The following is a 19,453-nucleotide window of genomic DNA, read 5'->3' on the forward strand; positions in this document are numbered from 1 at the left end:
GCTTAACCACACCTCAGGCAAGTAAGTTTGGATGATTTATAGGACCTCAAATTCGTGCATGTTCAAGTAGGTGATACAACCTCTCACATCATCGAGGTTATTGAAAGAAATAACGTCCGTCTATGCATATCTACCTCCTCACTTTAGCTCCAATTATACTTATCCACAGCGGACTTCTCCAACTCAGGCACTGGCTAGATCCTACGCTGTAACTGGACCTAACTTCGTCATAGTAACTCCATCCCATCCACCACTATCTCAACGATATGACGGAAATTTGCATATTCCTCAATCCAACACCAACGCGCAGAGACGAAATAAAAACATGTGACAATCCCATCATCATTACCAACATCATGACATCCCCCAGTAATCATAAAAACCCATACCAACAAACCAATCGCAATCCCTCCCGCACAGGAAACCGCAAAATGCCATACCATCCACGCAAAACTCCACATACGCAACAACTACCGTCTCGCTACCAACACGCCGGACATCCACCCACCTACCTTAGCTTCCACGGACGTTCCACGCCATGCCACGCCACGCCAGATCGTCCCGAGAACGAGCTCGACCTTGATCTCGTATCGATGCGTTGAACCACGCCGCGGGGTCTTGCCATGCGGCTAGCGTTTAGGAATTGCTGGCTCGCTCCGTCACTCGCTGGGTAGCCGAGTATGTCAATTGTGCGTACCGTGTGGTCCAGTGGGAAGCGCGTCACGTCACGTGGCGGCACATGGGGGGAGGCTGAGAATGACGACAGAATTGAGTCACCGGAGAAAGATCTACGGAGGGTTGAAGAGGGGGGCCGGCATCCGGAGTTAGGGGTATGTTTTCGGATGAGGGGAGTTTGGATTGGTTCTGTGAGGGCACATGTGGTTCGATGGGTGAGGGGGAGGTTTTACTTCAAGATTGAGGGGTTTAGAGCGTGAATCGTGTGAATTCAGACTATGCTAAAAAACTAAATGTAAGAGAGCTGCTAAGCTGACTATCGCGAAAGGGTATTTTGAGCGAGCGGGGCGGGAAAATGCAAAGCGATGACGATGGGCTGTCAAAGTCCAAAGCCTCTGAATAGAACATAGCGATATAGCAACAATGCTGATAGCAGAAAGGACTTGAACTGAACATATCCTATACAATGGTAAACCGCCTTTGTGGGTACTCATCGAGTTGTGTCATGTCCTGGATCTCGGGGAACCAATGCTCAAACAATGCCTCGGCGTCTTCACTCATCTCGTCGTCTTCCTCTTCCTCTTCTTTTGTACATTCGTAACATTCGAATCGCCCGACCCTGCGGTATGTGTTGTTTTGCACCGGCTTGAGCACCAGTCCGATGATGGAGGAGCGAAATGTCATGCTGACCAGCACACAGACAAGCTTGTCTCCGTCGTTTATTGTGTCTTCGCCGCGTGGTGGGTTGATGTCTGGTGTGAAATCGACGGCGATTCCGTTTTTGAGGAGCGAGTATGAAGGCGAGTCGTCGTCTTGCGAATCTTCACAAGACGAGGCGAATGTCACCTCTGTGGCCATGGCTGCTGTTAACTCGACGATATGGCCCGAAAGTGGTGACCAGACTGCTGTCCGTTCTTTCTTGGATCCAAAGGAAGCTCTGCATGCGAGGTCCATGGCCGAAGCATTGTCGAAGAAGACTGGTGACCCTTGGAGAGACGCCCATGACCAGCTTGGTACGTTCTGTCCTGTCAATCCCTTCGGTCGTCTGCATCGTGTGCTGTCGCTCGGATACCAGAGGAGGCCTAATGTACTGCTTGTCCACTGCCCTACTACATAGCCTGATTGTATTGTGGGTAACAACGGCTTTGCGATGTTGGCTATAGCAATGAGGCGGTCGTAATCATATGTCATATTCCGAGCAGTGAATTCCGTGACGATATAACTCCAGAGTTGGATGCCCTCTTCACGCCGACGCCAGGCGTCTTGCGAGTCGTTGTTGAGGGAAGTGGTAGCGAGCTGAGTGGCCATGCTATCGATTCGTTTCTCGATCCCGTTCCCATTACTATTGCCGTTCAACTCTGCTGTTTGAATTTTAGTCTCCATGACCAGTCTTGCGAATTCTTGCTTGATGGAGTCTGTTGCTCGAGCATCGAATGTGGCATCTTCGATCCTGCCGCATTCACACTGATATGTTTGGCGACATTCGAGGATCATCTCGCTCTTAGTAAAGTGTAAGACACGGGGTGAGAGTAGACGTTCGGTGTATGCCCAGGCTCGCTTAAGCAGTGGTGTATGGAGGTTTGCTTCTTTGGAGGTATTGAACGGTAGTTCCCAATCGTTCATATGCGCGTCGTCGTCGAAAGGGGCTTTGAAACTGTAATGCGACGGCTGTTCTCGAACGTAGATCTTAAAGAGCGAGCCCTTGTCATCCGTAGCCTGGATCTTAAATGGCTGGGTCTTTGGTGGAAAGAGCGGGTGACTGCCACTGTCGGTAGCCGAGGTAGCCGCTATGGTCAGGAACGCATTTCCATATATCTCGTCCATTCGTATCGAATCCTCCAACTTTGTGGGGACGTCATCTTGCACTAGGCCTAAAGGTGGGTGTCAGCTGGGTCACGCATCCCAATCGGTGGACCTACACAAAGAATCAATGAACAGCCAACGAAATCCCAACGCTCGTGTTAGTACAATCGCTTCTTGATATGTCCTTGGTAACGTTGACCAGGGAATGGTGTTTGTTTGTGACTGCAAACTCTTCGTGGTCGTCTTTGGAATACCTCTCCCAAGACCCCATACATGGCTCAGTGCAATATACTTGCCTGACTCGTACCTTTGCTCCTCTTCGTTAAAGTGTGACGAGTGCAGACGTATGCTCTTCGAGCCCTCCTTCATCGACACATCAAGCACGCGCTTCGGCAGGGATGTGGTGTGGCTTTGCCGACATGTCGAGTGACTCGATACGCAGTTATTAATCAAATCACGCGTTGCTTGTAGTCCAGCAGCCTGCAGTGGGTTGTCCGAGACATTTCTGCCTCGTCCAATCGCCGAGAAAGACGATTGCCCAGCTACTCTCGTTAGCATGACGCACACATACCCAGCCAATGACAAGACATGGATGACCCTTCCAATTCGCCTGAACATCGAACACGCGGCCTGGAATCGTTCAGCGGGAAAGAAGACACGTACCTCCATCTGTGAAAAATTCTAGCTTGAGATCTGGATTTCCTGTGTGCTCGTGGTTGCCGGCTTGGCATTCACCTTCGTCGTGGTCCAGCTGCTTCCATCGGATTTCGACGGAAAGATGATCCTGTAATGTACGCCCTGGTCTTGGGTTGAACGACTCGGCCATTATTTGTATCCTGTCTTCCCTGATGTTCGCGAATCGATCATGGTGTAGTAGTATGCCCTGGAGAAGCAAAGCGCAAGCCCGGCAGCGGTTGTTTGCTGCACTTGCGCGGAGATTCGGCAATGACGTGCTCACCCAACGCAACGAGCCCACCTCCGACTCTTGAGTATTGAGATGCTTCTGCAGTCCTTTGCAGGTGGCGCAAACAGAAACCATTGTGCCAGTAGTGTAAGCAGTGTGGCCAAACGTGCGGTTGTAGGCGGGGTAGTCAGTAGATGGCGCGGGGACGTCAAGAGGTTAGACAAGAAAAGATTGATTGATTCCTGATAAGAAGTAGGTTGCTAGGGGCCGCTGAAGCGTGAGCCCCTTTTAATTATTGTGTACCTACGACTACTAGCCAAATAAATGTGTCCAAAGATGGCCGCGGCAGACAAGGTTTGACGATTCGACATTACGCACACGCAGACCTCTAAAAACATCCAAGCTGATCTTTGTGCAACCAATCACCACGCAGAACATACTCCTCGATGGGTTTGTTCGTGATTACTTTGCTTACACATCCCTTTCCCTTTTAAGACAAGTACATCCTGAAAGCGATACCAACCACACAGGCGAGCACGGAAAGGCCAACGTAAGCTAGAACACCCACACTCGAGAACGGGAATTCTGAGTCACCTAGAAAGCTTACATGCCTGGATAAGGAAGCCTCTGAAAACCCATGAACCCGAATGGCTACACTCAAGCGTCGACAGTTTCAGCCATTGATACAATTATGCATCGAAACCTTGACAGCAAATTTCGCCACCCTACAGCCAACCAGTTGAAAAGAAAACTTGAACTCTCTAACTACTAAATGACCAATAACTAAACCGCTACGTCCTTTGTCCTCTCAAGAGTTCCGCTATGCCCGAGCAGCCAAAGGCTGAAATGTCGAACCTGCCAATACATGATTGGCCCCAGCCACCACAGACACCCCAATCCAACCTAGTGCCCGCCCTTGACGATAAGCCCACCACCCCACATCCCACATTAGCGCCCTCAAGACCATCGCCCCCCCAGTCACTCACTACTCACCACCAAGAAAACAATGCCGATAATCGCCTCCCTCCACAAGCAGATAGCGTCCTGCGAGGCGACACTCATCCAGCTGCGTCAGCAGCTGTCCGAAGCAGAGCACACGCAGCGGCAACAGCAAAAAGCCTCGCAGCAGAAAAAGTCCACACTCGATCCGCTGGGCCATGACATGGATTACGGGGTGCCGGATGACTTCCGCGCAGAGGTACTGCACGTGTTGAACCACGCCGAGGAGCGAGATAGTCAAGACGTGAATGGGCTGGCGGAGCAGAGGAGGTGGCCCCTCGAACATGATGAGTATAGGAGATATGGACGGCAGTTGATTATGCCTGAGGTTGGGCTGCAGGGTGTGTTTGTATAGCTTGGTGGGTGGGAAGTTTGTGGCTAATGTGTGTTTTTGCGCAGGCCAGCTGCGGTTGAGAGAGGCGAGTGTGCTTGTTGTGGGGGTGGGGGGCTTGGGGTGTCCGGCTGCGGCGTATTTGGTGGGCGCGGGAGTTGGGTCTGTGGGCTTGGTGGATGGGGATGTGGTTGAGGAGTCGAATCTGCATCGCCAGATTCTGCATTCTACTGCTAGGGTGGGCATGACGAAGGTTGAGAGCGCAATGGTTGCGCTTAATTCGTACGTATTATATATCTGCATGGATATGCCTACCACCACCCCTTTTCTCTGTCGATATCCTCCGAGTATGGACTGATACAGTGAAAAAGGCTGAATCCAAACGTCAAACTTGTCCCCCACAAAGCCCGCCTTTCGCCAGAAAACGCCATCTCCATATTCAAAGACTACGACATCGTACTGGACTGCACAGATACCCCAGCATCACGCTATCTCATCTCCGACACATGCGTAGCCACACGCAAGCCCCTCATCTCCGCATCCGCACTGCGCATCGACGGCCAACTAATGGTGCTCAACAACCCTCCCCTCCCCCCCGGCGACCCCAACGGCGGCCCCTGCTACCGATGTATCTTCCCCAAACCACCACCCCCAGAAACCGTCGTATCATGCGGCGACGGCGGAATCCTAGGCCCCGTCGTCGGTGTAATGGGCGTGCTCCAAGCCCTCGAAGCCATCAAAGTCCTCACCCGCCCCGCCCCTACATCCCCCGCCGACCCACCAACCCTGCTCCTCTTCTCCGCCTACTCCACCCCGCTCTTCCGCAGCATCCGCCTCCGCGCCCGCAAACCAACCTGCGCAGCCTGCTCCAGCCAGGCCACCATCACGCCCGAGACCCTGCACTCAGGCGCCACGGACTACGTGCAGTTCTGCGGGCTCACGCGGCCCGTCGATGCGCTCACGCCGCAGGAACGCGTGTCGGCGGACAGCTATGCGAAGCTGCGCTCGGGCGTGAATCCGTTCACCGGCTCGCTGCTCAGCAAGGACAGCCATATCCTCGTCGATGTGCGCGAGCGCGTGCAGTTCGAGCTGTGCAGCATAGATGGGAGTATTAATATCCCGTTTTCTGCTGTGTCGGGTACACCGGGCGCGGCGCACGGTTCGGGGTTTCGTGCTGTGGACGGGGATATGGAGGGGCAGGAGGCGGAATGGGTTGCGCGGCTGCGGGGGACTGAGAAGCCGATTTTCGTCGTGTGTAGGCTGGGTAACGACTCGCAGGTTACGGTTAGGAAGATGAAGGAGCTGGGTTTGGGTTTTGGAGGAAAACGGTTTATCGGAGATATCAGGGGCGGGCTGAGCGCTTGGAGAGATAGGGTTGATGGCGAGTTTCCTAATTACTGAGTGTCCAAGAAAGACATGCTGGGGGTCTCCTCTGTATTCCGGGAGGGAGATGCGAAGAGGATTCATAGGAGATGCGTTGTTTGCAGTGGCAGGTGTTTCTGCTTTCGAGAGTGGCCAGAAGAGCGTGGACGTGAGGTACGAATCCGTGTATGGAGATAGCGCTCTCTCATTTCGCCTTTTGTGCTTCGACGGAAGGACTCATGATTCGAGATTGAGTGGAGTGCTGAGTCTATCTGCTGTGAGTCTGAGAGAAATCCTGCGGTTGCCCTTCATGGCATAATTAGTATTGTCGATGCTAGATCGAAGACTTGCGGATGGCAAACAGTTTTTTTGAAGCATCCCAAGGTCGAGTACTACAGCCATAGGAGCGATAAAAACGCAGAGCCCAGACAACCCCATGAACTAGAGATGAGGGAAATAGTTACTCCACTCTGTTGTTTTATAGACGGCGGCCGGCTGTCTCCTCAAGCAAACAAAGGCTTCAACGACGATAAGAATGCGAGCAGTCATGAAAAGTGGAATCAACACCCACTTCCCGAAAAACCTGAGCTTTTTGCTGTTCCGTATGCGGCTCTCTGCTGCCTCTAGCTTCCCGATCTTATTTGTAGCAAGGAAGAATAGAGCGAGCACGAGACCCGTGATTCCGGTCGCACACGAGCATGATATCCAAAGATATCTTTCGACGGTAGTTGGGAAGAAGTCGTTCCAAGCTGCTAGGTGTAGGCCACCGTATGCGGCGCCAGCAAAGGCCGCCACTGTTTTCAATCGATCGCGATGAACGTTCACGCTCCCAAGATATGAAAGTCCGGGAAAGTTCGTGATGTGGTGTGCAATATATATCGGTTCTCCTACGAAGATGCCCAGCGTCGACGTTGTGAAGAAGAAATCCATGTAGCTTGGACGTCTCTCGCATTCGTTCCAAAGCTGGTCGATAAGATCGTTCGCGAGACTCCATCGCGCTATTACATATTCACTTAGTGGTTCATGACTTTTGCAGTCGCTGAACGCTCGTCGGCAATATTGAAGACTGTGCTGTAGGCCGTGACAATCCTTCTGGATTTCGAAGAATATCTGGTGTTCCGTCGAGATGTTGATAGTTCTGTCTGGCAATATGTAACTCACATCGTGATCGAACGGAGTGGAGGAAGATGGACCTTCAGAGCCGATCATGTATTCCCCGAGAGGGCCGATGAATTTGCGAGGATTCTTTGCCCCGACTGACCCAACCGAAAAGTGAGTACGGTGCGGTTTGACAGAGGTGCTACCTTCGGTTGCAGCTTTGGGTTGTTCAGCCGCAGTGACGATAGAACTGTCTTGGGTACCTCGCTGAGTAGGAGTTCTGTAGCTCATGCAGCGCATCTCTGAGATTTCGTCGCTTTGATCGCCACTGATGGGACTGCACATCCACATTAGAGCAACGAATGGATCGACCCAATCTTCTCGTAAAATCAGAAATGCATCCTTGACATCGAGTGGTTTCCTCCACCATAGAAGATAGAGTGCAAAGGCGCAGATGATGTGACCACAAGTGTTAATCTCTAGGAGCGTGACTGGCAAGTCTTGTTGCACTCGGCTGATGGTCTGAATAATCATCCACCCTGCTTGCAATACGACTAGAAACTTCGCGAGGCCATCTGCCTTGCTCTTGTCACGAATCTGGCTCTCTCGAATATGCGGTAACCGACCTAGAAAGGAGAGCAGTCGAACACCTTCTGCGGTTACGCTTAGTTGAGGGCTGTCCTCTATACAGTCGCCAGCTTGTACGACCACGCCTCCCATGACAGCGAAGTAGCATTGCGTTATGCTCCACTCTTGCGAGGGTTGCCCTGATATTCCGTTACATGCGGACTATAGGCAGTCAGTATTTGACAGCTCTCTTTTGATCTACTATCACAATGACCCCTGATACCTCGTCGAACGGAGATAGTTGGCTCACATTCTCATTCTGGTATTTTGCATCTTTGCGAATTTCCTCCTGCAACCACGAAGCGGTCAGGTACTGTGCAAACGCAGTGCTGACTACAAGCTCAGGCGCGAATATGCCAACCACAATCCATCTCAATCGCATCAAGTTCCTGTCCCTCAGCCTGGAGTCTTCGGGGGGTACGTTGAGATGCAGAGCTGACCAGACACATATTGTGAGTGTGAGGATGCATGAGATGATGAGGTCCCACGTGCCACGGTAGTTGGGGGCCGAATACCATGTCACTTGGTCGTCCCGGGAAGAACAAAACACGCCTCGGACAAGCAGTGTAAAGGCCACAAGAAGAAACATTGTGGCTCGAGCGCTAGGACGAGCGTTTCAGGGAGTGAAGTGTTGGAAACCACGTCTTGTCAGATCGAGGAGCATCAGGCTGACCACTGTATGGAGCAGGGGTAGCGCGACCTCCTGCAGCTGCCATTTGCTCGTTTAGACAGACAGGTAAGCATCGCAACGAACCTGTTGTTGTAGGCATGATTGGTCTTGGGATTGAACGAGGCAATTTGGAGCTCTGCATACATTGTTGTAGAGATAAAAAAGTCGAAGACTGGAGGATCTCGCTAGAAAGGTTCGAGGCAGCGACGGATAAACCTACATGCAACGACAACTTCGGGTCTCAGGCAAGAACGAGCTCATCAGTAAGGGATGGAAGAAGTAAAGCAACTGTGGAGACCCATCTCCGGATAACGAGACAAAGCATGGTGCTGCGGAGCGTCTTCGGGAAGGATCGAAGCCGCGGTGGCCTGTGCGCCTGCTCGATCTGTCGCAGCGTCGAGGGCTTCGCAAACACCCACGACACGGACAGATAAATTTGGCTTTGAAACTGCAAGCGGAAACTCGAGAGTATCCGTTACCCAAAATGGTGACGGCTCCGTGTGCGGCATCGGGTCGCGTCTGTAAACGCGGACACGGGGGTGCCGCGAAGCGGGGAGCCGAAGCCTTGTGTCGCAGAAGTTGATGCAGTTCAAGTGCTGTTGATGCTGATATAAAGACGATGGAAGGAGGTGTTGAAAGATACCAGATCACCTACTAGAACAATACAAGAAAAGTCAAACCACACATACAAACACCATGTCTCAGCAAAAGATGAAGCCAACGTTCGATGGTTCGTCCTCACGACTTCACCTCTTGAAACTCGACTAACTTATTAAGATGTTATGGGCTGCCAGTCAGCATGCTACGAGTGGGCAGATAGCTACGATAGCAAGGTTTGTTGTCCTCTCATCGTTGTCTACTCGGTGCTTTTCTCACACCTCACAGGACTGGGACCGTCTCCGCAAATGCATTGCCCCAAATCTGAAAATCGACTACCGCTCTTTCCTCGGCAAGATCTGGGAATCTATGCCAGCTGAAGAGTTTGTTGCCATGGCCTCCGATCCCGCTGTGCTCGGCGACCCACTGCTCAAGACCCAACACTTCATTGGCGGCACACGGTGGGAGAAGACGGCCGAGGATGAGATGACGGGGTTCCATCAATTGCGTGTACCGCACCAGAGATACACGGATGAGACGCGCTCAACGGTTGCAGTCAAGGGTCATGCCCACAGCTTCAACACGCATTGGTACAAGAAGATCGATGGCGAGTGGAAGTTTGCGGGGCTGAATCCCGACATCCGGTGGTACGAGTATGATTTCGATAGGGTGTTCCAGGAGGGGAGAGATTCGTTGAAGGAGGCAGAGGAGAAGGAGATCAAAGCGGCTAGCGGTGTCCCGGCGAAGGCATGAATGGGTTGGAGCATCTGGGAACGTTGATATTTAGGAAGGGTCAGCAATACATGACGAATCTCTACCAAGTTGTGAGTGTTGACCGCGTCGACATGTGATGTGAGGAGGAGGTGGTGGGGGTTGGTTTTGCAACCGTGCCTGCCTGCTTGGAACCATGGAACCACTGTACCTACACAGTAAAGTCGCGCAAGTCCGTCTCATCTCCCTAATTGAACCAGCGCTGTGCTGTTTTGTTGTCACGAGTACCGTCCTTGGAGAGGCGCACCAGAGTTAGCTGCAGGCCAGTGGCGGGGTCTGGAGGGAGTCAAACGAGGCGCGCGCTGATTCGACTGGGCTACGCAAACTCTGCAGGCGGCGTGCAAGCAACGGCGGGCGTGTGCAGGCAAAGCAACGGACCCCAGGACCCAAGGCAGGCAGGCGTCGAAGCGTCGCCGGCTGCGGGAGGGGGCTCTCGACAGGATTGCTGCGAACGGTGGCCACATCAGCATGCAAGTCATTCTCGCCTATTAATAACGCGGCGTAGATCGTGCAGCTCCTCTCCAGCGTCGACGACTAATCTGGAGGGGCGCGGCAGCCTTGTCGACAGCAGGACGCAGGACGCACAGGCGAGGCCAGACGAGCCAGTCACAAAGAGGGTCCGGTGGTTATCGAAGATCCAGAAAGCTTGATTTGGGCGCCATCGCGCACCGTCCCCAGGTTTGGATCGCTGAGCCACACGACTGGGCGCATTGGGCGGATTGGTTCGGCTGCGGGCTGCTTCAAAGGGACCTGCCCTCGCTCTCTCTTCTACCCCTCCCACCTCTCTCTGCCCATCGTCTTCACGCACGACACAGCCGTCCTTTGCGCAGTCCTCTATCTTCCCTTGCGTCCCGGTGTTGGTTTGCGTTCACGTCCAGGCGTCTTTCCGGTGCGTATGCTGCTCCTGGCAATTTTCTGCTCGTCTTGGCGCGCCCACTGCTGCATCGCGGCGGGTGACGCACATTTTCAGTGCACTGTGCCCGTCCGTCAATTGCGGCGGATGCGCCTGTGCAGCTCGCCCTGTGCCTCGCCCACCGCCCGCTGACGTCGCCTACTGGCACGGACGCGTGGGTCGTCGCCGGGGGTGCAGTGCAGCGTGGTGCACTTCTGCTCCTGTGGTGCGCACACAGCAAGACGCGCTCTCTCTCACTGCTGTCCTGTCGTGGCCGGCCCATGTGACCGCCTCTGCCTGCCGCTGCCTGTGCTGACTCTCTGCGCAGAATTCACTCGGCCCACCCACACGGCACCCGCTCGCCTCTCCTCACTGTTCCTGTCTTGCGGTCCAAGCTACCGGCGTTCCTGTCACAGCTCCCTCGGCCTGCTTCCCCCGCCGTCCCAGGCTTGTTCCCTTGGCCCCACAGCCTTTGCGCCTGTACTCCTCCCGTGTGCACCACGCGCCGTTGACGACTACACTCGCCCAGCAGTGATAGACGGTGCTCCCATCTTCCGTGGTAAGTGCAGCCCAGTGCGTCCCGTGTGTCCCGTGCGTCCCACGCGCCCCTCCACTCACCTGTCCCCCGCTGCCTTGCATCCTCTGCATCCTTTGCGCCAATTCACCGCCGCTGACCACAGCTGCCCCCGCAGACAGCCCATCATACTTAGAGCGCGACACTCTTACCCGGCTACTTCAACTAGCAACCCGATCATTACCCCGCTTTGATCTTTCATGACAATGAGTTTCCAAAACTACGACCAGTTCCAGGGCCAGCCCTCTGGCGAGCAGTCCAACGGCGGCGCCCCTCAGCAAGATCTTGGCCAGGCCATGGACACGTCTGGCAACGGCTTCCCGCCCCAGGGCAGCATGGGCCCAGGCAGCGTTGGCCCCGACGGCCAGGGCCAGAGCGCCGGCAAGACCACTCTCTGGTGAGTCTGCACCTGCCTCTACCACGCGCACGCATTGCGCATGCGACGAGGCAACCAAGGCAGCACGCGCATGCTAACACCACGCAGGATGGGCGAGCTCGAGCCCTGGATCGACGAGAACTTCGTGCGCAGCATCTGGTACAACATGGGCGAGACCGTCAACGTCAAGATGATCCGAGACAAGTTCTCCGGGTAAGCGCGACAACACCTGCCAGAAAAGCTACGGGCTAACTACCGCGCAGCAGCAATGCTGGATATTGCTTCGTTGACTTCACCAGCGCCGAGGCTGCGGCCAAGGCGCTGTCCCTCAATGGCCAGCTGATCCCGAACTCCAACCGCCCCTTCAAGCTCAACTGGGCCTCTGGTGGTGGTCTCGCTGATCGCAGGTGAGTGCACTGGCTGGATTCTGCCCTAAACATGCGGCGCATACTAACACAGCAACAGCCGCGACGAGCGTGGCCCCGAATACAGCATCTTCGTCGGTGACTTGGGCCCCGAGGTCACCGAGTTCGTCCTTGTCCAGCTGTTCCAGAACAAGTACCCGTCCACCAAGTCTGCCAAGATCATGTCGGACCCCATCAGCGGAATGTCGCGCGGCTACGGCTTCGTTCGCTTCGCCAACGAGGAGGACCAGCAGAAGGCCCTGACGGAGATGCAAGGCGTCTACTGCGGCAACCGCCCCATGCGAATCAGCACGGCGACCCCCAAGAACAAGAGCGGCGGTCCCGGCGGCCCCGGCGGAATGGGTGGCATGCCTCAGCAAGGTGGCGGCCCCAGCGCTATGGGCATGTACTCAATGGGCGCACCCCCTATGGGCTACTACGGCGCTCCTCAGCCTATGAACCAGTTCACCGACCCCAACAACACGACCGTCTTCGTTGGTGGCCTGTCTGGCTACGTCACCGAGGACGAGCTCAGGTCGTTCTTCCAGGGCTTTGGCGAGATCACGTACGTCAAGATCCCACCTGGCAAGGGCTGCGGCTTCGTCCAATTCGTGCAGCGCCACGCTGCCGAGATGGCCATCAACCAGATGCAGGGCTACCCCATTGGCAACTCTCGTGTGCGCCTTAGCTGGGGCCGCTCCCAGAACAACTCCGGTCCCGCTGGCACTCCCTACCGCCCAGCTCCTCCCCCACCAGTCTTCGGCGGCCCCGGTATGGGTATGCCCCCGCAGCACCCATACGGGGGTGGCTATCCCCAAATGAAGGTAGGGCAGAGACTCAATCCTTAACATGGGCAGCACTAACTTTGACGCAGTAAGGAAATTTTTCTCTCTCTCTCTTGCTTGCACAGCTCTTCAGCTACGATTCCTCCCATTGGCTTACTGCAATGACACCCTTTCATGACTTGTCATAACGAATCTCGAGCGGTTTGGTTCCTTTCTATACCTGGGCGGTTCTCCAAAAGTTATCGAGTTCGATATGACGACACCATTTTGCTGGAGGGCCTTAGAAGGGAGTCTTTGTATAACAGGTCATGTTTCTGCCCGCGGACTTTCTTTCAGATCTGACTCCTATCCCCATCAAGGGGCATCGAGGAGCGTAGCTAGCCGTGCCTGCGTCTGACGCTGTCTCTTCCCTTTGCAAGATGTGCGCTATTTCGGCTACTGCGATCTGAGATTGGCCTATCTTTCCAATCCCATGGTTTTATTCTAGTTTGTGCTTGCTTGCTTGCTTGTTTGCGTCTTCTGTGCTTTGCTTGATTGTCTAACCTCGTTTTTGTTCTGCTTGGTGTGATTATTCGCTCTTGTTTTGGTGCGAGTTTGTACCTGCAACTTTCGTTGATACATTGTTCCGCAGAGCCGTTTTACTTAGTAGAATATGCTGACCATCTTCTTCTTAGTACCTACTCTCCGAGCGTCCCATACCCCGGAAACGGCCCTGCGTCGGGCTCCGGATCGAACCGCCCTTTCCAGGAGAGTGCTTTCGGCTCTCAATTCCCACAGTAATCGCTGCGCGCTTCCGTTTCGCCTTCATATTACTACTGCGTTAAATAACTTCTAATTCTAATCGTCTGGTCTACTTCCAAGGTTAATGCGGCGCGGAGTCATGGGAAAAGTTAGTACACTTCGGGATAAGAAAAGGCGTTTCGAGAGGCTCGATACCTTACCCTTTAGCATGGCGTCTGGCGGATGTGGAGGAATACCCTTCTTATGCGTGATTGGGTCCAAAAGGTGTTCGGTGTTTTACGGTGTGTGAGTATTGCAATACTTCTCTGGCACCTCCTTGCAGGTGAGTGCGGAGGCTGTCTATGGGTTATGTTTGGAGATATGGATCTGATTTCGTCGATTCTTGTTCAGGTACTTGGACCTGATTGATGTCCTGCTATGGGCAAAAGTTGGTAGACCGAGATTTGCCTAGACATGAAATGGATACTAAAAGTTCGAGATTGTTGGTTGTTTTTCTTGATGATCGAATATACGAAAGACTTGCATTCAATGCTACAATAGCGAGCCCAGCACGCTATTACTCCTAGACAATTGTGAGTAGGTAACTTTGCGCTCTGATAAACCATATCACAGTCCCAAGGTTTCGATCTTTACCATGACGATGACGCGCCGCGGACTTCCTGCTCGTGCCTTCTTCATGACAATGTGGGAAGTCCCTCTGTAAGTGGGCTCTCTCCTCGACTAACAGGCCTTCCATTCTTCTCGACACACCACCGTCTGTTGACCCATCTACTGGTAGTTGGCCTCTTGGTAGATTCATTACAACAGCGACGTCACGCCTGCCATGCGTTACGATAATTGGGATGTCATCCTCTTCCCTAGAGACTCTCCAATTCCGATTCAGGAGTTCAAGACGGCTTGCTATGTCTCGCCGGACGAACGTAAGTTCTGAACCTCCAATGACTTATTCGTCCATCACCCATTGCTCAAATGGGATTGGTCAATGCTCACTCACCTGCAGTTGGTCGTCAGCTCCCTACCTTGACCTGCTACATTGGCGCCCTTCCTCCATCGACTCCGTTTCGCATCTCTATCCACTCGTGGGCCCCACAAGCGAAGCCTTCGCCCATCATCGAGGCTCGGAGAAAAAACAATCAGAAAGTAGTGTATACGGTTCAGGTCATTGTGGATGGGGCAAGACTTTTGTGAGCAAAGCATTGCTGAACAACCTCAATGGGCTGGATGCTGATGAAGTATAGCCATGATTTCTACGAAATAGCTTCCAAGTGGCCACAAGATATTGGTATGTCGTCATGTTAATTTTGTTACTGTAGTGAAAACGCTGATGTTGTCGCAGCACACGAGAAACGATCCATCACTGCCGTTGAACAGATTACCAGCCAACGGAAGGCATCTCTCGAGTTCCCACCCTTCCATCAGAAGATTCTTATGCAAAATTCATGGGACGCGCGCGATGCCAATGGCAGGATCAAAGTCATTCTTTCCGAACAGTTGATCAGCAAGACGCCGCACAGTCCTGGAGAGTTGGATTTTGGTGCCTCTAATGAGATTGTCTGCTTCTCGTTCCAACATGCTCCAAAGGGTAAGTGCAGCAACAGGCTGATTTATCCAATGACAAATATTGACCAAAAATAGAAGTACTTGAGCAAGCCGGCATCTCATGGCCGATACACAACCCACTGTTCCTTCTTCCTACGAGTGATAGAGTCGATATATCATCGCAGGCACTGCCGTCTTTGCCACGGGTCACGAAGACACGTACTACAGCACCAGAGTCGCGGATGCAGTCACCACTTTCACATCAGCCTAGGTCAAAATTCCCGAGGTCCAGGAACAATGAGCCACTCCAGAGACCTAATACCCAACCACCACCATTCTCGCAATTTCCCAAGCCGCCAACGGGCGCAAGAGGAAGCGGCCATGCCGGTATATGGGACGATTCGTTTGGATCATTCGGCGACAGTGCTGATGATATCAGTATGGATACTTGGTCAACGAGGCGGAGCAATTCTATGACTGGAGGAGACATGGCGATGAGTGACTACATGTTCGCACCGATGTATCCGCCAGAATATGGTCCACCTTGGGGACGCCATATGCAGTACGATCAAAGTGTCAATCCAGGATGGGATGATCATCTGTCAAGAAAGCAAAGGAAAGATAGGGATGTCGTGGTGACGCTTCGAGACGATCAGCTTGGGCAAATCATCGAGGCCATCAGTCCCTCCAAAACGAACCGAGAGGGACCGCCACACGACTTTGGAGACCAACGTCACAACCACGATGCCCACCCACCACCCGCCCACACTTACTATCCGCCAAAGATGGGAAATGTTCCTCTCGGCAGCCGTCCCTCTTCTGCCGCACTTGCACGTACGTTATCTCGTGCTGAGTTCAACAACAGCTTGCGGAATGTCTCGAGCAAGCTATCGCCAGACAAAACGACGTCTGGGGAGCCACACAAGAACAAACCACCATCGATGTATCACCCCTCGTTCTCCAGCAACAAGGAGAATCGCCCTCCCTCTCAGTCACGTTTACCAACACCTTTTGCCGTTGCCAACCGTGTCCCAACCCCGAACCCCTTCGTCTGTGGGATGCCGACTTGGGATTCAGACATCGAGATGCGAGATCCATCCTCAGTATTCTCCAGTCTCACTCGATTCGAGCGAAGTGGAGCACTTCCACCATCGCACTTAGATAAGCTTGGCCCAGCCCATGCACCCTCAGTCAGTGGCAACGTAAAAAGCAGGAAAGAAGGTCAGGGATACGACTCGCCCAACCTGCCAGACCAAGGTATTCGCCACGACCAGAGCCTGCTTCCAGCTATCAGCATCGACCCCGGCCTAACGCAGAAGAAGACCGGCAAAGGCGTACACAACACCCCCGGACTCAACTCGTCGAAATACGTGGAAATCATCGACGTCGACGCCATCGACCCCAATCTGAGTACCAACGACGGCCCGCACGACCCCTCGAAACTCTCCCCGTTCAAACCCAGCCACAAGTCCGGTATGTCGAGCATAGACAGCACCGGGCGTCTCGAGCGCCAGCTTTTCAGCGCCTTGGGCGAGGAGCTCGCTGCCTTCGACGACGATATTGACACGCCGGGCATGGGACCGGAGCTTGCGCAGGCAATGGCCGGATCGACGGCGCATTCTGAGCTGAGTGGAAGTACCATGTTGAATCCCGCGGCGGGGGAGTTTGAGCCCGTGAAGAGGAAGAGGCAGGGTACGTTTGGGGCGGAGCGGGATCGTAGCCCGTTGACTAAGAAGGAGAAGGCTAGGCAGATGGGGTTGGAGGAGCTGGAGGAGCAGAGGGTTGTGCCGCGGTTGAGAGGTGATTGATGGATTGGGTTGGTTGACTGGTTGAGATGGTGTGGGTGTACTTGGTGTTGTCAATGGGGTTGGGATTGCTTGTAGCTCTTTTTCTGGAGTAGTGGTTATTGTATTTCTTGTTGGGCATTGACTTGTGGATAGGGGTCTATTGGATGGGAGGTTGAGGGTGTTTCTTTTCTTGCACAAGTAGCTTAATAAATAATACTGTTTCACACATTTTGTTTGGTGTGACACGATAATGGATACACCAAGGTGTCGAGTAGGAAAGGATAAGGACAAAAAACAAATGAAATGCCGTGTGGTATCTAATAAGGTTCCCCAAAACGCCGTCGCAAAACTGACCCCCCAAACACGCCCTCTGGAGTAGACAAAGGAGAACCAAACACCCCTTCACCGCTCATCGGTGACGTCGCGTCCACGCCAGACCCTCTTCTGCATGTCCTGATACCTCAGCCAGACCAAACGCCTCTCACTTATACTGCGGCACACCCGCCGGCGTCGGATGTCCCCCTCCCTGCCCACCATGCATCATAACAGCAGGCTGTTGCTGCTCCGCGTGACCCGCCGCATGCCCCGTCATCTGCTGCTGCACGTCCGGCCGATACTTGACGTCCTGCCAGAAATTGCAGATGTGGCAGCCGACTTCCTGGTGCGGCTTCAGGCTGAAGGGCAGGATGGGGATGAAGCAGAATGTGAACCATTCCCTGGGGGTGGGTTGTTGGTTTGGGGGATGTAGTGAGGGTGTGTGGGAGGGGGATGGGGGACGTACCAGCGCTTCGTTACGCGGCCGCTGAAGTTTCCGCAGTTTTGACATTGTACGGTTATGTGCTCTGCGCCTTTGACGGCTGAGTTGAAGGCTGAGTGAAGAGTTAGCTGTGGGTGAGGGGTTTGGAGGGGAGGGAGCGCGTACTGTGTGTTCCGCAGGTGAAGAAGAAGAACATGGTTGTGGGTTGTGGATTGTGGGCGCGACTGTGGCGCTGGTTGCTGTAGGAGGCGGAGGTGATGCGGAGGTGGTGTGGAGTAGTCGTCGATCAGTTGATGGGAGTGCGTTGGTCGCGTTGATTTATTGCTGTTGTGACGGAGTCGCGAGGTGATCAGGAAGGATGGAAGACGGGTATTGAGGTTAAATTGTAGGCGGAGGTGTCGTGGTCGCGTCTATGCTGTTGTGTTCGTCATTGCCTTTCGGCTCAGCCACACTTGGCCTTGGGGGCCAAGACGCCTACGCGCGGAGATTTCTGTATGCCGGCTAAGCGGAATGATTCGTGGCACTACTGTTACGACGCTGTGCTGTAGTACGATAATTTGACACGTGCAACAAGGTTCGAGCAAAAGTCCAAGGCTAAAAGCAAGCATACACGCTTTATTATATCTTCAACCAGCCTCCATAACTTGCGTTTACAAAGGAGACTCATGGCTTCATTGCAATTGAGACTTCATATCCTCATCATCATGCCGTCCTGAGAAGCGCCGCCATACCCTCAACTCCAGAATGAACAGTCTGGAAGTCCATTGACGAGGAAAGGAAAGAATCCGACCAAGGAAAGGTGATGGGGCGAAAGTTGAATCGTCCTAGAATCTGTTTCGAGCTGAGACCGCGATCCGGAGAGTCCAGGAGTTAGAGGAGAGAGCCAAGCAGAGAATCCACAGCTCCGAGGGTACGTTGATCCATTTGCATGGCTTACTGCGTCTTGAAGAGCAGGATGGCGCAGTGTCCGAGGTAGAAATAGATGAAGTGCTTTGTCTCTGCGCCATGTTAGACTATTCAGTTAGATGGTGAGGAGTGAATTTTACCGTGAGTGACGAAGCTTCCAAAGTTCCTGCCTACGATGCAGTGCCATGTGGCACCCTTCCGGCTGTCGAACTTTACAGACGTCAACGTGGTCCACCTTTAAGAATGGATACTGTCTCACCTCCTTCTTGATAAACTGGGCAATGTCCTTGATGTCAATGTTAGCATGGTTCCTGGAAAGCACATCCCACATGCGAGATTTTGCATGTTACTGGCTCACCTTCTCAATCGTGAACTGGTCCAAAGCCTGCTGTGCTAACAAGTTGTCAGTATTTCGTCAGCCGCATCAGAAATCAGGAAAACTAACCGACTTCGATAGCCTCATTTTGCATCTCTTCGCTCTATGAATGATGAGAAAATACCTGGCATAAGATACATGTGATTCATACCATGTCCGCCGACTTGATCTGAGCTGCAAATGATGTTAGTTTATGCTTCAGACTGATGTACAGACATTAATAGAGCCAGTCTGACCTTCCTGCTTGTTGTCTGACTTCTCGCTCGCCATGATGATAACTTGGGCTGTCCTTGGTGGTACGGTAGTGAATAGCTGACGTGTTGCAGGCGCGGTTTTATAGCGTGGGAGCTTGTGAAGCTTTGTCTTTGCAGCAGGGTGGGTGTTTGAGGAATCGCCGGGCCTGGAGAAACGCAGGTGCCACCAAATGGTCCAATGGCAAGCGCAACGCTAGCGCGGAACTTTGCCGTTCGAAATTTTTG

General features: G+C 53.4%; 9 protein-coding genes across 9 annotated transcripts; 4 read left to right on the plus strand and 5 right to left on the minus strand.

Moving 5' to 3' along the window:
* Nucleotides 1–120: 120 nt before the first annotated feature.
* On the minus strand, nucleotides 121–571 carry P153DRAFT_48322 (uncharacterized protein). Its single transcript, XM_033673229.1, has one exon. It carries the CDS (start codon nucleotides 459–461, stop codon nucleotides 228–230), a length of 234 nt encoding a protein of 77 aa, XP_033522503.1. The 5' UTR covers nucleotides 462–571; the 3' UTR covers nucleotides 121–227.
* Nucleotides 572–1,134: 563 nt separating this feature from the next.
* Nucleotides 1,135–3,517, minus strand: P153DRAFT_294375 (HET-domain-containing protein; the record flags this gene model as incomplete). Its single annotated transcript, XM_033663953.1, has 3 exons — nucleotides 1,135–2,546; nucleotides 2,595–3,020; nucleotides 3,142–3,517. 3 exons carry the CDS (start codon nucleotides 3,515–3,517, stop codon nucleotides 1,135–1,137), a joined length of 2,214 nt encoding a protein of 737 aa, XP_033522504.1.
* A 399-nt stretch (nucleotides 3,518–3,916) lies between these two features.
* P153DRAFT_48327 (molybdopterin biosynthesis protein moeB) lies at nucleotides 3,917–6,314 on the plus strand. The gene is made up of 4 exons (XM_033673230.1): nucleotides 3,917–3,932; nucleotides 4,007–4,722; nucleotides 4,781–4,994; nucleotides 5,084–6,314. Exons 2-4 carry the CDS (start codon nucleotides 4,389–4,391, stop codon nucleotides 6,111–6,113), a joined length of 1,578 nt encoding a protein of 525 aa, XP_033522505.1. The 5' UTR covers nucleotides 3,917–3,932; nucleotides 4,007–4,388; the 3' UTR covers nucleotides 6,114–6,314.
* On the minus strand, nucleotides 6,315–8,477 carry P153DRAFT_48351 (uncharacterized protein). The gene is made up of 2 exons (XM_033673231.1): nucleotides 8,050–8,477; nucleotides 6,315–7,961 (listed from the first exon to the last, which is right to left on the minus strand). Exons 1-2 carry the CDS (start codon nucleotides 8,386–8,388, stop codon nucleotides 6,516–6,518), a joined length of 1,785 nt encoding a protein of 594 aa, XP_033522506.1. The 5' UTR covers nucleotides 8,389–8,477; the 3' UTR covers nucleotides 6,315–6,515.
* A 415-nt stretch (nucleotides 8,478–8,892) lies between these two features.
* On the plus strand, nucleotides 8,893–9,825 carry P153DRAFT_368002 (scytalone dehydratase). Its single transcript, XM_033668410.1, has 3 exons — nucleotides 8,893–9,199; nucleotides 9,247–9,302; nucleotides 9,355–9,825. The coding sequence occupies exons 1-3, from the start codon at nucleotides 9,166–9,168 to the stop codon at nucleotides 9,817–9,819; spliced, it is 555 nt and encodes a 184-aa protein (XP_033522507.1). The 5' UTR covers nucleotides 8,893–9,165; the 3' UTR covers nucleotides 9,820–9,825.
* A 1,678-nt stretch (nucleotides 9,826–11,503) lies between these two features.
* Nucleotides 11,504–13,033, plus strand: P153DRAFT_376995 (RNA-binding domain-containing protein; the record flags this gene model as incomplete). The annotated part of the gene is made up of 5 exons (XM_033669712.1): nucleotides 11,504–11,700; nucleotides 11,788–11,892; nucleotides 11,946–12,086; nucleotides 12,145–12,907; nucleotides 12,962–13,033. The coding sequence occupies 5 exons, from the start codon at nucleotides 11,504–11,506 to the stop codon at nucleotides 13,031–13,033; spliced, it is 1,278 nt and encodes a 425-aa protein (XP_033522508.1).
* Nucleotides 13,034–14,243: 1,210 nt separating this feature from the next.
* On the plus strand, nucleotides 14,244–16,956 carry P153DRAFT_432501 (uncharacterized protein; the record flags this gene model as incomplete). Its single annotated transcript, XM_033672973.1, has 6 exons — nucleotides 14,244–14,308; nucleotides 14,417–14,529; nucleotides 14,610–14,793; nucleotides 14,848–14,891; nucleotides 14,946–15,191; nucleotides 15,245–16,956. The coding sequence occupies 6 exons, from the start codon at nucleotides 14,244–14,246 to the stop codon at nucleotides 16,954–16,956; spliced, it is 2,364 nt and encodes a 787-aa protein (XP_033522509.1).
* Nucleotides 16,957–17,416: 460 nt separating this feature from the next.
* Nucleotides 17,417–17,947, minus strand: P153DRAFT_424049 (uncharacterized protein; the record flags this gene model as incomplete). Its single annotated transcript, XM_033672463.1, has 3 exons — nucleotides 17,858–17,947; nucleotides 17,717–17,804; nucleotides 17,417–17,651 (listed from the first exon to the last, which is right to left on the minus strand). The coding sequence occupies exons 1-3, from the start codon at nucleotides 17,886–17,888 to the stop codon at nucleotides 17,417–17,419; spliced, it is 354 nt and encodes a 117-aa protein (XP_033522510.1). The 5' UTR covers nucleotides 17,889–17,947.
* A 419-nt stretch (nucleotides 17,948–18,366) lies between these two features.
* P153DRAFT_368008 (uncharacterized protein) lies at nucleotides 18,367–19,314 on the minus strand. The gene is made up of 7 exons (XM_033668411.1): nucleotides 19,211–19,314; nucleotides 19,126–19,148; nucleotides 19,044–19,077; nucleotides 18,957–18,991; nucleotides 18,858–18,884; nucleotides 18,739–18,808; nucleotides 18,367–18,690 (listed from the first exon to the last, which is right to left on the minus strand). The coding sequence occupies exons 1-7, from the start codon at nucleotides 19,242–19,244 to the stop codon at nucleotides 18,626–18,628; spliced, it is 288 nt and encodes a 95-aa protein (XP_033522511.1). The 5' UTR covers nucleotides 19,245–19,314; the 3' UTR covers nucleotides 18,367–18,625.
* Between the last annotated feature and the right edge of the window lie 139 nt (nucleotides 19,315–19,453).

The sequence above is a fragment of the Dothidotthia symphoricarpi genome (genome assembly GCF_010015815.1).
Source record: "Dothidotthia symphoricarpi CBS 119687 unplaced genomic scaffold P153scaffold_13, whole genome shotgun sequence".
NCBI lineage: Eukaryota > Fungi > Ascomycota > Dothideomycetes > Pleosporales > Dothidotthiaceae > Dothidotthia > Dothidotthia symphoricarpi.